The 17,279-nt window shown below is 44.7% G+C and overlaps 1 protein-coding gene across 1 annotated transcript; it reads right to left on the reverse strand.

Annotated features, from left to right (window-relative positions):
• Positions 1–3,182: 3,182 nt before the first annotated feature.
• On the reverse strand, positions 3,183–17,279 carry TMEM71 (transmembrane protein 71). Its single transcript, XM_054985906.1, has 8 exons — positions 17,229–17,279; positions 11,430–11,490; positions 9,672–9,884; positions 8,897–9,069; positions 6,940–7,035; positions 5,486–5,561; positions 3,852–3,913; positions 3,183–3,283 (listed from the first exon to the last, which is right to left on the reverse strand). Exons 1-8 carry the CDS (start codon positions 17,239–17,241, stop codon positions 3,183–3,185), a joined length of 795 nt encoding a protein of 264 aa, XP_054841881.1. The 5' UTR covers positions 17,242–17,279.

Below are 17,279 nucleotides of genomic sequence, written 5' to 3' on the forward strand. Positions count from 1 at the left end.
TGGTGTTCGGATTACATTGTAACATTATACATTGTAGCACCTTAAATACAAACAAGATTTTCAAGGTAGAAGCTTTTAAGGGTCAAAGTCGCCTTCTTGAGATAAAAGTAAGAATGCAGATATATCCCAGTCAGAAGGTGGCAGGGATGTTGCAAAAAAAAAAGCATCAAGATGCAAAAATACAATGAAAATTATAACCAGCTTGATTAGAACAGCGGAGAAATATTAAGGGGCATGAAATACAGAATATTAGTATCTGTAGTGAGAGAAGAATCCTACGTCCCTATTCAGACCAGGAGGGTCCATAGTTCTAAATTTGTGACAGAACCCAAATTCAGCAATCTCACACTATAATCTCTCCTTGAAGCTTCTGTGTTTGAGTATTGCTACTCTGTTTCCCATCTGAAACGCTGTAACAGTGCGATCCTAGGAACAGGTTTCTGGAAGCAAGCCTCATGGAATAGATCTGAGTAGACCTCCTTAGAATTGCTCTCTCAGTCCCCTTTCAGGAAACCACAGCTTGGCCACAGAACGGATCGGCCGCATTGGAGCCCACGTTGTAATCACCACCAAAAGTTGATCTGGCTTATCTCAGGTCTCCACTAGCTCCTAAATCCTGCAAATTATACCTCTTGATAAAATGATCTCGGGACCCCGATAGATTTCACAGCATTTCCTGATTTCATCTCCACGGTGGATCTCCCTCCACGGCGGAGGGAGGGGGGGTTGGTAGATATTCCTAGGTGAGGCTGTGTGAGGTTTCCAGCACTACTGAAATAAAAAGAAGGCGAGTGGTGATGGAGAACACAGGGGTGGAGAAAAGATGACAGCAGCAGGCGCCAACAGTCAAAGAGGCAGCAAACCTGATTGAAGAAGGGCAAAGACAAAATGTATTATGTGATACAAGGCAACAAATAATTGCCAACCAAGCAGCAGTCAATCAACTTGGGAATAAGTTCCTTGGGAAATGTGATCAAACAAAACTTACGTACAGGAAGGGAGGAGAGTATACCACACATGCTTGCTGTCCAATCTAACAGAGAGTTTAGATACACAGGTGCAATGGGGCATAATCCAAGAAAAAGGCTCCAGTGAGGAATTAGGAGGGAGTCAAACAAGGCCCAGAAGATGGATAGCACAAGGCTTTGGGCTCATCGCCTGAAGGTTGTATAGAGGAATTTTTTTTTATGACCCCTAGTCTAAAGACCTACGTATGAGCATTATTGGAGCTGCCCTCTCACACAGAAGGCAAAAGCTTTTTTTTGTAAGCGGATTCCTCCTGACACAGTTTAAAACACTGAACACTGCTGGTCAGGAAGCCCTATAGTAAAGAGACAATATCTCTCTTGTTTTCACTTTGTACTCAATAACTGACCTTGGATAAGCTGTGTCTCAGGAAGATACCCCAAACTCCTGTGTGGCACCAGACATTTAGCCTATTTATATGACAGAGAGATTTTACTGTCTTGTCACTCAGGCCTGTCTCCTGAAGAATTTGATTCTGAAGAATTGCTTGTATTTGGTTTTCTATAACAATTTTATCTTTTATTCTGTAAACAATTAGCTTTGGAAGTATATAAGACTCTCTGCTATGGCTAAGATTGCCGGTTCCAAGTTGGGAAATTCCTGGAGATCTCTCTCTCTCTCTCTCTCTCTCTCTCTCTCTCTCTCTGTGTGTGTGTGTGTGTGTGTGTGTGTGTGTGTGTGTGTGTGTCTCTCTCTTTATGGATATGTCCTAACAAGGCATAGCAACTGGGCTTTATTTATGAAATAAAGCTCATATTTCTTCATTGATCACAGTTTGGTGTCTTAATTAATGGAGAGTTACAGCCGTTAAGGAAAATAAAATTAAAGCAGAGGACTTTACAAAAAAAAATCCGTCACAGGTTGCAACCTAGAGCCGGGCAGATGGACTAGCAGAGAGAGAAGACAATTGGCAATTAGAAACCTCCTCTCTCTTGTTTGTTATGTTGTATTTTTCTTTCTGTATAGTTAGCTGCTTTGGGTTCCCATTTGGGAGAAAACCAGAATATAAATATATTAAATAAAATTATGCAGGTCTTCACCATAACTAGTCTGCAATATCAACCTTGTCCTACAATCACCTGCAACTCTCGATTCCCCCAAAGCCATCGGCTAATTTTCCCCAACCATACTTGTCAAGGGTTATTCAGCTCAAAAAGATACTGACCTTATTTAAAATATTTGTAAAATATCATTCGTGTTGCGGCAATAGATTAGTCACTTGAATATGTTAAGTACTCAATTTACCTGTGAACAAAAAAAAGCAGTCCATTTTGAATTTTTAGAACTGGCATATAAAGGAGTCAATTTCTATTCTCAGATTCCTGTCAAGAAAAATGCTTACATCAGAGGATCTTGGCTATATGTGAAATGAAAGGTGGAGTAGAAACATTAAGACGTCTATATACCCGTACCCGTACCCGTACCCGTACCCGTACCCGTACCCGTACCCGTACCCGTACCCGTACCCGTACCCGTACCCGTACCGTCTGTCTGTCTGTCTGTCTGTCTAAAGATGTTTTATATGCCTTCCTCTTCTTACACTGTCAGATCATTGGCCAGTTCCATGTTTTCCTTCCCTCCCAGAGCAGAGTGTGACTTTCCCCTGTCTACAACTTGCACCTCCCTTTCCCAAGTGTTCTTCTCCTACCCTCTTGCAAGACCTTCCACTGCCCACACACCCTTTCCCTCCCAGCAATGAACAATGCTTGTGGCGTAGAATGCCACCCGCAAGAGCATGGCCACTGTTCACCAGCCTTATGCCCTTCCTGAGGACTTTGGGAAGCATGCATAGTTGGCAGAGCAGACGGTTGAAGGTCAAAAGGTAGAAAGGTCTTTGAGGACAGGCATTGGGGGAGGGGTTCCCAAAAATCCCAGTCCATGAGCAGAAATTATTATGCACACATATATCCATCATTATATTTGGATTATATCATTGACCTGTAACTTTACTGCTTCTCCCTCTCTCTACAGCAAATCATGGCTTCTGATTGGCCATGGAGTATTGATTGGCAGGGCATATTTTTAAAAAGATTGCTTTGGCAGAAACTGCTTTCACAGCACAAGGATCTTCACTGAAGGTAAGCTGTAGCAGCCATTTTGTGTCTGGCTCCATCTAGGCTTGCCATTCCCCTGCCGGGGGTGGGGGATCCCCCTGATCACCAGGGGGGCACGCCCATGGGGCGCCCCCGGCTGTGCAGGCGCACCCCTGGGCACACTCCCGTGTTCCACAACAGGCCCGTTTTGGGCCGAATCAGGTCTGCAGGGGGGCGATTCAGCCGTTTGGGGAGCATGCGCGCTCCCTGGCTGCTCTTTGACCCACATGATGACATCACTTCCCAGAGAGCTCCGAAGCTGGCACAGGGTAAGTGCCAGCATCCCAGTCTCCCGCCGGGGGACTTAAGAGACCTGGCAAGAGACCTAGCTCCATCTCTTGCAGCAGCCGTTTTGTGGCAGCCCTACTGTTGCTGTGCCTGTCACGTGTTAGAATTCCAAATGTGCCCGCAGGCTTAAAAGGCCTGGGGACCCCTACTCTACAGGCTCTCCATGTAACAGCTGCCCACTGCTGAAAGTATTATCTCCCCCTAACCTCCCTTGGTTTGTCAGGACTTTCGAAGGACCACAAATTTCACCCAGCTATTGATGTCTTTGCCTAACACGGTTTAATGGGAAAAGCATATAACTCTTATCTGAAGAGTTAGTCAGTTGAAGCTGATGCTATAAATCATCCATTTATGAATATAAGCATTTTTGCCCCACACTGTTAACCCAAAGAATAGCAATCGTGTGAGCAATAAGTAGTAAGTAGAAAGACTCTTTTTCCTTACAGATTAAAAGGAATAGCAGCAAGCAGCTCAGCAGAGTAGTAAACCATCCTCCCGTGAAGAATCTGAAACCACCGCAACAATATTCATTTGCTTTTTTAACTTAAAAATAAAATTTCACAAGAAGACCGAATCCTGACGATTACCGCATTTAAAGATCTATGACTGTAATATTATTTATCCTCCATCTGCATTGTTAATTCCCTTTGTTACCTCTTGCAATTTGCATTTAATAGGCTAGAAGCACGTTGTCGTGTGCATCATCTTTGCAATTTCTTGCTGTTGTTCACAAAAATAGAAAAGTATAGAGGAAATCACAGTTGGCATGGACTCAAAACCATTGGAGGCTGTATGAAGCTGCAACTAGTTGGAGTAGGGCAGATTTCTTCATTTCCCCCACCTCCCATCAACTCCCGTTATCCCATTTCTTCCTATCTAATTTAGGTAAAGGTTGTCCCCTGTGCAAGCACTGAGTCATTACTGACCCATGGGGGGATGTCACATCACGACATTTTCTTGGCAGACTTTTTGTTACGGGGTGGTATGCAATTGCCTTCCTCGGTCATCTATACTTTACCCCCAGGAAACCAGGTACTCATTTTACCAACCTAAAAAGGCTGGAAGGCTGAGTCAACCTTGAGCCGGCTACCTGAACCTGGATTCTGCTGGGATCGAACACAGGTCGTGAGCAGAGCTTGGACTGCAGTACTGCAGTTTACCAATCTGCGCTACAGGGCTCCTTGCTCTATAATTTAGGAGTATTTATTTTAAAGAACGTGTGTTTTTGATGATAGGACATTTGTCATCATCCCCCCCCCGTCTTCATTTATCCCCCTCTCCTGATTTTGTTTTTTATCTTTTTTTGTAAATCATCACTTTCATATTGCTATATTATACTATTGTAATTTTTATTTTTATTTATTTATGTCATTTATAGTCCGCCTTTCTGAAGGTGGGTTACACAGTATGAGACCAGTACAGTTAATTTCAAGGATATTTCCATAACAATGCCATAGGGTAAATAAACGCAAGTTTACAAAGACGTAGCATTAGCAAGGAACCAATACGGAATTGAGAAATGCTGAAACAGAACATAAGCAATTCCAGGACTGACATTAGACCACATGAAGCACAGGTAGCACACAGGAGCACATATTCAAGACAATAGGTAGTACGTAAGGCAACATAGGGGTGAAGTCTATGGTCCTTAACTCATTAATGAAGCATCTGAGAGCCCCTCCGTACAATACAAAAGCCTTTTTGAAATAATTCGGTTTTGCATCGTTTACGGAAAGCTAGGATGCAGCAGATTCTCTGAATACCTTGCTTTCATTTTGTAAAAGAAGGTAAGTTTCTAGCTCCTATGAAAAAACATAGAAGGGGCTAGAGACTAATAGTGCGATCCTAAGCAGTGTTACCCCAGTCTAAGCCCATTGATTTCAATGGGCTTAGAGTGGAGTAACTCTTCTTAGGATTGCAATGTTCGTTTTTTAAACAAATGAAAGCTGGGAATTCAGAGAACCTACTGCTTAATTAGTCAGAATTTTCTTTGAACTGTGGCCAGTATCTGCTTAGAAGATTCCAGTGTTAGATATTATGCATTAAAGCATGGTTCTTTATGGAGACATTCCATTTACCTTGCACCCAGAGAAATGATGAAACCCATAGACAGCGTGAGCATTTGGCAAATGTCTTTCCTCACTGTACAATATTCTAAACAGGATGAGAGAAAGAGAGAGAAGCAGAAAGCGGTTATTGTTTTTATAGATGGAATGGTTGCAACTTCCGTCAACATCTCTGGTCCTCTTGAGTAACACGGGTTTTGTTAGTGACCTCTGAGAGGCTGGGGCTGGGGCTGGGGTTTGGGCCATTTAAAGGGACCTGCCCCTTGCAAGGCAGGAAAGGGCCCTTTAAACTGTCAAACGCCCCTTTCCCTCCCGCTACTAAGCAGCCGGAAAGCGGCATTTAAACCCCGCGAACCATGAACTGGTTCGTGAACTTGCCCCAGTTCATGCCAGATCATGGTTCCTGGTTCGTGAAAACCCACGAACCTCATGGTTCGGTTTTTTTGTGGTTCGTGCCCATGTCTAATTATAACATCCTCTTACTATCACCAACTGTAAGGTATCCAACCATGCTTTAGTAAATGCTTTCCTATGCTCAGGATCTCTGCCTGATCTCTCCCTAAAGCACCATCACAACACCTTACTTTGATTGCAGTGCTGATTATCTGGGGCAAAAGCAGTTGGAAACTCCTCGAACTGTAGGAAACCTCACGATTAGTAAATGCCGAGGAAGGAAAGTCTGCTGGGGACTGAGGATAGCAGCGGCACATTCATATAAACGAGGTCAAACTATTCAGGACTCTTTAAGTGTTACCATTGACCTAGTAACCAAGTGAAGAATTGGGTCATCAACTGATTGGATCCTTCTGTTTCCAGAGGGGGTGGCAGTATTTGTTGCAGTGAAAATAAGCAGGAGTCTTAAAGATGAAAGAAGTTTACATCAGCAGAATTTATCCTATGCTTCCCCTTCACCCCAATGCACAAGCAGCTGGCACATCGCCTGCCCCCCTCCCAAACTTTTGCAATCCAAAATAGAACAAGAAAGAAGGAAATGAGAATGAATAGAGGAAAAGGCAGGCAGGAAGGGAAAATAAAGGAAAGAAGAGACAGGAAGGTGAGTGACATGAGAAAGAAAGGGGGAAAAGACAAAGGCGGAAGGGGGAATAATGCTTTCTGCCTGCATAATTTCCCTGACTTAAAAAAAATGCTTTCCCATTCCAGTGCTTGTATTATTCCCACTACAGCGACAGTAATAATTGGAGAGGTGGGATTATTAAGAAAGCAGCATAGGAGAAAAGAGTTAATCTCTCCCTGGTCCAGTATCAAGAACCGTATCTCAGTCCCCTCCAACTGCTTTTTAAAGGCTATTTTACACATTGGAGGATTCAAATATAATAGGTAGCCCTCTGAAAGAGATTTTATCCTAACATAAGAATCTGCACTGAGTAATGTTTTGTTCTAATATAAGAACTGGCACAAATAATGTCAATGAAGAGCACTGCGATCACGCAGAAAATCTAACTCACTTGAACAGCTCAAAGATTTTTCATGGGAGAACTCTTCTGCCAACAGACAGGAGCAAGGAGGCGGATGCTCGTGCGCTCTTGATTCCGTGACATCATCTGTTAAAGAAGGTGGTGTGTTTGAGGCTGGATTGTGCTTTCCTTCCATTTGGGTTTTAGGTTCCGAAGAAGTATCAGCTGTACCTGCCAAGCATGATAACTCTAACTCATTGCAGGTAAAGGTAAAGGGAGTCCCCTGTGCAAGCACCGAGTCATTACTGACCCATGGGGGGACGTCGCATCACGACGTTTTCTTGGCAGACTTTTTACGGGGTGGTTTGCCATTGCCTTCTTTAACTCATTGTAGGCACTTTAAAAATATGAAACGATGAGGGATTGTAGGGAGCAGGGAATAATTTGGAAATCTCATCCCACCCACCAAAACCTTCCTCTTCTGGAATTTTATAAGCTCTCAGGAAGTTAAGCAGCCAGATTTCTCCCCATTTCTTTTATTTATACCCCTGCCTTTTTTCCCAATGGAGAACTAAAGCAGCTTTCAATGTCCTCCTCTCCTCCATTTTATCCTTACGACAACCCAGTGAGGTAGGTTAGGTTGAGAGGAAGTGACTGGCCCAAGGTTATCCAGCAAGCTTCCATTGGAGAGTATGAATTCGAACCTGGGTCTCCCAGGTGGCAGTCTGACACTTTAACCACTGTGTCTCACTGGTTGTCCTTTAATGTTCTCAACATTCTCTATCGGCTAGAACATATTCAGTTTTCATCAGACCTTTCTGAAGGGTTCCCTCCTGCCTTTCCTCTTTCGTACCAACCTGCATTTCAAACAGCAAAACTGGGGCTGAGTACTCATAAACTCTTAACCTGCTTTGTGAATGCCAACTGTACTCCATCTACTGCAAGTGGAGCCATTACCTGTCTGGATTCCTCTTCAGCTGCCTCAGCCACTTGACCCTGGCCTCAAAGCACCGGTTCAGAGTCAAGATAGATGCACGGAAGTCTTACATAACAGTGCCTCAATAAATGCAAGGAGATTTGGGGGACAGTGCTTGGGGAGGGCAGAGTTAGGGGAGGATGTGATATAATTTCTGGGTGATTCTCTAGACTGTGTCCCCTAGTCTCTGTGGTCTTTACCACAGAGGCTAGGGGAAATTCCTAGAGAGTCATTATGTGGAGGCTATTTTTCTCCTAATTCTCAATCCCTTGGGGACAGGAAATTGGGGCTGGTAATTCTCTGCCCTAGGGGGGTAAATGGGAGGCTTATGCTTAGAGAATGAAATGTAGAGTTGAGTGTCGTCTGCATATTGATGATAACTATCCCCAAAGATGATCTCATTCAGCGACCTCTTATAAGGATTGAACAGTATGGGTGACAGAATGGACCCCTGAGGGGCTCCACCGAACAAATCGCAACCTGTTTATTTGGCTTCTCCTGTGGAAACTTGTGTTCAATCAGATGAGGAGGATTAAAACTGCCAACTACACATGCCCACCAATTAACAACAACAACAACCGATTTATATACCGCCCTTCAGGACAACAACGCCCACTCAGAGAGATTTACAAAGTATGTTATTATTATCCCCACAACAATAATCACCCTGTGAGGTAGGTGGGGCCGAGAGAGCTCTGAGAGAGCTGTGACTGACCCAAGGTCACCCAGCTGGCTTCAAGTGGAGGAGTGAGGAATCAAACCCGGCACTCTAGATTAGAGTCCCACGTTCTTAACCACTACACCAAACTGGCTCCATTTCTGGATAAGATTGGAGTGGTACCCTGCATCAAAGGCTAACAATAGCAATAGTAATGAAGGCCCCCAAACAGCTTTAAGCACAGATCATCCACCAATGCGACTAAAGTTATCTCAGTGCCAAACTCAGGTCTGATGCCAGATTGAAATGGGGCTGGGCCAAAGGTAGACAAAGTACACAGCCAGTACTTGACAGCTGACAAAGTCAGTGCTCACCATTGCAGTCATTTTGACCAGCATCCATCTCACTGTCTGTTTCCAACCAAGATGCGTCCGCAAAATGTGCATTTAGATCGCCACAAGCGGTACTGTTCAGCCATGAATCGGAGGCATGAATATTGAACAAGCTACCAAGAGATCGGCGGATTCGCTTTCTTCTCCGGAATATTCTTCCTCACGAAGAAAAAAAATTAAACGGGAACACGATAAAATAAATCTTTTAACAAACGTCTAGGGACATTTACTCTTTAGTTCTCAGCCCCAGTTAGAAACTGAGCTGAAATTCATATTGCTCAAGTAATGTGTAGTCTACCCTTGATAACCTGGTCTCCATTTTCTCCCCCACTCCCTAATAGTTGTCTTTCCCTCTGTCAAAATTTAGACGGCAAGCTCCTTGCAACAGGAATTGGTCTTTGCTTCAATTATTTTGTGAAATACTATCCATGTACATAAGTGGTACTGTGTATCTGCCATGAGCTGCATTTCTTTATGGGTTCATGATAGAGTTCAGTATCACAAAACATTTTTAAAAATTAAAACACTATAACAATACTACGTGTCTACCCACCTCAATAAAAACTTTGGATGAAAAGGAAAATTTTAGTTTGTGCCTAGAATTGCAAAGCTAGGTGTTAGGAAAGGCTAGGTACCACTGGGAGGAACCTCTGTAAGTGGGGCACCACCACAGAAAGGCCCTCCCCCTTGGAGCTATTCGCTTTATTCCAGAAGATACAATACGTTGCGAAAGGCTGTCCGGCAGATTGTAACTCACCTAATTAATTTCTCTTTATAGGTAATGCTTGTCTTTGACAGGCTCAGTGTGACATTGCCATCTTCATCAGACAGAACGCTGTCCTCTGTGAGTATGTAGTAGCCGTTCATAAGAAGCCGGGGGCTCCGGCGGCACATGAAGGCACAACCTGTATCGGGGTTGGTGGAACAACATTCATAGGAGGCCTCGTGATCCAAGAAGATGTCTGTGTAACTGAAATCATGAGATACAAAAAGAAATATCATTTGATTCACACAGACTTGATCGGGCAGAGGATCGTGAGGTAATTTTAATCTCCCAGCCAAACAAGACAATATATTTGGCCGCATGTCAGGTCTGGGAAACTGACCTGACACGTGCCGCAGGACCAGATTTGGATCAGGACTACGGTGCTGCCCTGCCTCTCAGCAGCGGCCAACAGGTGGGTGTAGCATTGGGCAAATGTCCACAAGGGTATTTAGGAAGCCCAAGCTTGTCTCTGTCCCCTGTGCTCCCAAATCAGATCATAACCCTGGAATGCTACCTTGTGTGATTAAGCCGTGAGCCTCTCTCTCTCCTTGTAGCCCTGCCTGCTATAAAATCGACACTAAACCAACACATTGTAATTAGTACACTGCACTTCGCCCACATGTAGGAGAGTGGGATGGAGAGAGGGAGGAATGGACGGACGGATGGTTGGTTGGTTGGATATATGGATGGACGGACGGATGGACAGAAGGATGATTATGGATGGTTGTGGATGGATGGTTGGTTGGTTGAACGGATGGATGAATGGATGAATGGACAGATGGATGGATGAATGGTTGTGGATTGATAGTTGGTTAAATGGATGCATGGATGGTTGGTTGGATGCATGGTTGGTTGAATGGATGGATGGATTGATGGATGAACGGATGGATGGATAGATGGATGGACAGACAGATGGGTGGATGGTTGTGGATTGATAGTTGGTTAAATGGATGCATGGATGGTTGGTTGGATGCATGGTTGGTTGGATGGATGGCCGGATGGATGGATGGATGGATAGACAGATGGATGGATGGGCAGATGGACAGACGGATGGATGGATGGATGGATGGACAGACGGATGGATGAATGGTTGTGGATTGATAGTTGGTTACATGGATGCATGGATGGTTGGTTGGATGCATGGTTGGTTGAATGGATGGATGGATTGATGGATGAACGGATGGACAGATGGATGGATAGATGGATGGACAGACAGATGGGTGGATGGTTGTGGATTGATAGTTGGTTAAATGGATGCATGGATGGTTGGTTGGATGCATGGTTGGTTGAATGGATGGATGGATTGATGGATGAACGGATGGACAGATGGATGGATAGATGGATGGACAGACAGATGGGTGGATGGTTGTGGATTGATAGTTGGTTACATGGATGCATGGATGGTTGGTTGGATGCATGGTTGGTTGAATGGATGGATGGATTGATGGATGAACGGATGGACAGATGGATGGATAGATGGATGGACAGACAGATGGGTGGATGGTTGTGGATTGATAGTTGGTTAAATGGATGCATGGATGGTTGGTTGGATGCATGGTTGGTTGGATGGATGGCCGGATGGATGGATGGATGGATGGATGGATAGACAGATGGATGGATGGGCAGATGGACAGACGGATGGATGGATGGATGGACAGACGGACGGACGGATGGTTGTGGATTGATAGTTGGTTACATGGATGCATGGATGGTTGGTTGGATGCATGGTTGGTTGAATCGATGGATTACCTTGCAGTGATGTGTTCCAATGCTAGACTTTTCCTAGCCTCTTTTTCAAGCAATGAGGAATCTGTTGAAACACAAAAGCAGAAGCATCAGGACAGACTTTTTCCTTAGTGGCAGCATGGCTTTTCCCAATGTAGCTGTCACACGAACACATGAATGCCTTATACTGAATCAGACCTGTCATTCATCTAGGTCAGTATTGTGTTCTCAGACTGGCAGCAGCTCTCCAGGGTCTCAGGAAGAAGTCTTTCCCATCACCTACTACCTGATCATTTGAGATGGAGATGCCAGGGACTGGAGACCCCCTGCATGCCAAACAGGAACTCTACCACTGAGCCATGACCCTCCTCCCCCATCAGGGTTGGCTTACACACTGGAGAAAATGGACACTTGACTTGGATGTTGGACCTTTAGCAATGCTCACATGTCTCACTCTTGGGTGCCTCCGAACCTGATTGCTTTGTTCCCCCTTTCCTGGATGATACCTTGCATTTTTATCCCACCCTTCCTCCAAGGGCGTCAGGGCCGTACTCATGCCTCTCTTGCCCTCTGCTTTGTCCTCTCAACGACCTTCTGAGGTAGGCTACGCTGAGAGAGTAACTGGCCCAAGGTCAAAGCCTGTAAGAGTCAATTCAAAGGGGAACAATGCAAAACTGAGGTCAGAAGCTGAGCAGAGAAAATCAAGAAAAGAAGACTGTGGGATGCAATCCAGTCCTCTCTGGATGCTGTGGAGATGTATCAGTTTTGCATCAGTGTATGGGAGCCACAGTGACTCAGGCCGGGTTCACACAAGCAGGAGAACAAAGTGGGAGGATGGACTGAGCCACTTCAAGCTATAGATGGTGGAGTCTGGCTTTGAATATCCTTTTGCATTAAAAAAACCCCTCCTTCAGACAGAAAATTAGCACCTCAGGACAACAGTTCTACCCGTACTCTTCGCCTGCTGTATTGGTTTTCGGATTGCAGGGTGTTTTTCACATAGGGAGCATTCCAAAATGGAAGCCAAAGGGGTGTAATGGTTACAGCACCCAACTAGGATCTGGAAAACACAGGTTCAAATCCCCACTTTGCCACTTCGTCGCTCTCTCTCTTAGTCTAACCTACCTCACAGGGCTGTTGTTATCAGAACACAACAGAGGAGAGGGAAATGAAGTTGTAAACCAGGTGGGATCCCTATCGGGGAGAAATGTTGGGCATAAATAGCAAAAAAAATGTAGGGGGGGTAGTCCATTCTACCACCTCATTCCCCTGCAATGCATGTGTGAACCAACAGGTCCCTCAAAACACAGACAAGCTCTCAGAGTGAAGGTGGGAGGTTCCACCGAGGAAGTCTTCAAGAGGCCAGCAGCACATTTCATCTGTCTTCATGAGAGAATGGGTTGTGGGTTTGTGCCAGGAGGATATAAGTGCAGGGAACGGGGAGAGACTAATGTAAGGAAATAAGAGCAGGGGTGGATTGGCTGTTATGGCCACTGGGAGAAGTTTTGGTGGACTAATGGCCTGCGAAGATGTCTCTCCTCCTAAACCTGTCCAGATGAGCAGCCAGGGTCTGTAGTGCCTGGTCCTGCACGGTACCTGTGGCAGGTGGATTTGGGGAGGCATTTTTTTCCTAGAATCTCTAGTATACCATAGAGTTTGCACCTCTGCAGCTGCCATTTCCTCTAGGGCAACTGATTTCTATAGTCTGGAGATAAGTTATAATTCCAGGAGAACTCTAGGACCCACCTGTTGGCCAGCCTTCCCTCCTTCCCTCCAGCTGGCTATCCTCCCTTTATCAGGTTGCCATGCCAGTTTGGTGTAGTGGTTAAGAGCGGCAGGACTCTAATCTGGAGAGCCAGGTTTGATTCCCCACTCCTCTGCTTGAAGCCAGCTGGGTGACCTTGGGTCAGTCACAGCTCTCTCAGAGCTCTCTCATCCCCACCCAACTCACAGGGTGATCGTTGTGAGGATAATAATAACACACTTTGTAAATCACTCTGAGTGAGGCATTGTTCTGAAGGATGGTATATCAATCAAATGTTGTTGTTGTTGATATCCTTCTCATTATTATTATTATTATTCAAATTATACGCAGCACAATCAATAATAAATAAAGATCACATGTTATCATTGATTGGCCTTGCTGAGCTGATACAAGTTTCCGCCAGAGACCTAAGTAACAGCCAAGTATCGGTGCAATATGTACGCTGTTCCAAGTAACGCCGTTTTTTGCAATTCTGTAGTTATTATGTCAGAAAACTGCAGTTGTTCCATATAAGTTACACATTTTTTTGAAATAGTTCCCAGTGCCCCAATGACAATGGGGACTACTGTTGCATTCTTCTTCCATAGTCAGATGGTTTCTGTTGCCAGATCTCTATATTTAATCATTTTTTCTTGTTATTTTTCTTCGACTCTGGCATCCCCTGGAATTGCAATGTTTATTATCCAAACTTTTGATTTTCCACAACTGTTATGCCTGGTGTATTGTGTTCAAGGTGTTGATCAGTTTATTGTTGTTGTTGTTGTTGTTACTGTTACTGTTATTGCTGTGCAGGAAGAATGGTTCTTTTCCAGCATCGTTTTGACCTCTCCATAATAAGCCCCCAAATAAGAGCCCCAACACATGGCATTTCTTTCTCTACATTCTGTAACACATTGAGTCCATTTATAGTATGATCGAAATAACACTTAATAACCACACTCTAGTTTCCCTGTTCCATTAGCAAAGATTTTTTTTAATTATGTTTTCTAAGCAATATTCTTTTGCACCCCACATTTACCCAGGGCTACTTTCACTGAGAGCCAAACAGTTTAATTAGCAATGTCAGATTGAGGTTAACGGTTGCATTACGGGTAAATCACTGGTGGTGGTGGTGGTGGGGGGGTTATGTTGTTGATCTGCGGTACAACATTACATTATGACTTTGCAAACATTTATACGGCATTTACTGATGAATGGCTGACTCCCTGCTAGCCAGAGGGAAATCAATATGATTTGTTGGCAAGCCCTGAGGGAAATCAGGTATGCTTAATTCGGCATGCCGCGATTCATTCTGATCAGTGGTTTATTTATTATTTGGTCCTTACAATAGATGCAAACATTTGGGGGAGCGAAGATCTCGGCAAAAGGTAAAAAAAAAATAAATCCTGTATGTTTGTGTTTTATTTATGAGCAATTCTCAATGCCCTGCTGTCACGAAAACAAAATTCCCGTGCAATATGGTATAGCCCCATAAATTACTACTATAATTACTCAGTAATCATGATTGACTACTGAATTAACTAATTCACTAAACTGTTTCTACTCCAGTTCCCAAATATATCGGGCAAAGCTGTTCACATCAAAGAATAAACTCAACGCTTCATTCATTTATTTTATTTAAAACAGTTACTCACCCCCCCTCCTCCCAAACATCTCAGGATCCAAGGAGTTTAACAACAATTGGATAAAAGCATATATTATAACAAAAATAGACTAAAACCAGGGTTTTTTTTCTGGGAAGAGAGGTGGTGGAATTCAGTGGGTTGCCCTCGGAGAAAATCATCACATGGCTGGTGGCCCCGCCCCCTGATCTCCAGACAGAGGGGAGTTTAGATTGCCCTCCGCGCCGCTAGAGTGGCGCGGAGGGCAATCTAAACGCCGCACTGTCTGGAGATCAGGGGGCGGGGCCACCAGCCATGTGACCATTTTCAAGAGGTTCCGGAACTCCGTTCCCCCGTGTTCCTGCTGAAAAAAAGCCCTGACTAAAACCATATTCAAAACCAATAGAAAAATGCCTTATGCCTCACTGGGAGAATAGTTCCCCTTTGCCAAGGCTCAGGTTGCCAACTCTGGGTTGGTAAATGCCTGGAGATTTGGGGGGGGAGACTGGGGAGGGACCTCAGCAGGGTAAAATGCCGCAGTGTCCAACCCCCCCCCCAAAGCATTCATTTTCTCAAAGGGAACTGATCTCTGCAGTCCGGAGATCAATTGTAATTCCAGGAGATCTCCAGGCCCCACCTGGAGGTTGGCAACCTTAGCTCAACCGGTCCCTGACGCTCTCAAAATATATGACATTATCACAGGCAATCAGCACATGAAAGAAAACCAGCAGCATATTTATTACAAAACTCCAGTTGCCCACAAGAGGAAACCCTGGCCAAGCTTTCTTAACCACACAACAGCAAGTCCATAAAAGACGGAATCAGGGGCAGTCTAAACGGTTATGGGTCCCTGGGCAAATGTTCAGGCTGGGGGCCCAGAAGCACCGCCACCCCATTGTTGCCTCCCCTGCTGAGGCCAAGCAATGGGTGGCCCTCTCCCTGTGGAAGGTGGACAAGAGCCACGGCCGGCAGAAACCACAACCTGTGTGGGGCGGGCACAAGCCGTATCACATAAAGTGATGTTCAGTTTTCTCTTTCTGTAGCTCTTCTCTCTCTCCCAGATATGAACATTTTAGAAAAACAGCCCACCTTACCACTCCTCCCCTGTCTGCTGCCCCCCCCCCAAGCTGAGATCCTAGAGGAATGTTTGTTGTATCTTATCATGGGGAGAGACGGCAGGGAAAGGGTCAAGCACCTCCCTCCCTTCTCTGCAGCTTCTCTGCAGCAAATCATTCTCCCCTCCCCCATTGCAACTACTCAGAGGAGACCTGGGTCCCCCATTCCATCTCTGCTTCTAAACGCCAGCCCTAGTTGCATTTCACTAGGCTAGCAAAACATCCAGAATCAGAGAATCACAGAATTGGAAGGGGCCATACAGACCTTCTAGTCCAACCCCCTGCCCAATGCAAGATGAGCCTAAAGCATCCCTGACAAATATTCATCCAGCCTCTTCTTGAAAACTGCCAGTGAGGCGGAGCTCACCACCACCTCCCTAGGCAGCTGAGTCCACCTTGGAACTACTCTGACCGTGAAAAGATTTTTCCTAATATCCAGTCGGTACCTTTCTGCATGTTGCTTCGAGTCCTATCCTCTTCTGCCAACTGGAACAGCTCCTTGCCCTCCTCCAAACGACAGCCTTTCAAATATTTAAAGAGAGCAATCATGTTCCCCCTCATATTAGTATTCTGCAAAATGTTTACATTTAGGAAGCATATGCCAGTGCTAGAGACAAAGTTGTCACCCACCCACTAGGGCACAAAGCAAGCCAACAGCTACAGTTAGCCTCTCCATTACCATATTTATTTGGATGGACTTAAATATAACCATATTTAAATCTCATAAACACCGAAATCGCGAAATAGTCACAGCATTCTGCTCTCCTTCCATTCTGATCATCAAATGAACTCAGTGTATTCCATCACCCATCCTATGGGATGTACTCAGTTTATGGGCTGTTGTGAATTAAATAAACCAACGAGGCCCCTACATTGGTAATGGTAGCTAGACTGTCTTCTTTTTACGTTGTGACACCTTGCCCGATCAACATTTCTACTGAATGTTGTAGTGTGTGGAGGCGGAGAAGAAAAGTGCCTGATCTTTTAAATTAGTATTTTTTTTAAAAGGACCTATTTAGGAGAAAGTATTAGAAATAATAAAAGTCCGCGTCCTGCAACCGTAACAGAGCAATCTGATGCAAAATGACTCCTTTCATTGCAAAGGGCTGGAGTAACTTTATATAGAACTGCACGGACGTGCTTCCGATCAATGCAACAAGTTGACCCAAACTGACACACAGCATCACAACATCATGCATGTATTTGTCAGCGAGAGAGTCACTTTCCTCGACAGAGTACCAAACCCACAGTAATCTCAGTCTTAATAGTCAATAGAGAAACTTTGGCTCCAGCCAACATATCATAATTAAGAAAACACAAGACAGTATAAAATCTCCCAGACCTGGAAATGCCATTTTGCCAGCTGCCAAAGTACCCCAGCAGTTGATCCATC

This window comes from Eublepharis macularius, chromosome 7 (genome assembly GCF_028583425.1).
Source record: "Eublepharis macularius isolate TG4126 chromosome 7, MPM_Emac_v1.0, whole genome shotgun sequence".
NCBI lineage: Eukaryota > Metazoa > Chordata > Lepidosauria > Squamata > Eublepharidae > Eublepharis > Eublepharis macularius.

What these genes read in the sequence shown, in the direction of transcription:
- TMEM71 (XM_054985906.1), bottom strand. An exon ending in TGGTCAAAATGACTGCAATG is followed by an intron (nt 7,036 to 8,896) that starts GTGAGCACTGAC and finishes CTTCTTTAACAG; the next exon opens with ATGATGTCACGGAATCAAGA. An exon ending in ATCATTTCTCTGGGTGCAAG is followed by an intron (nt 3,914 to 5,485) that starts GTAAATGGAATG and finishes CGGTGGTTTCAG; the next exon opens with ATTCTTCACGGGAGGATGGT.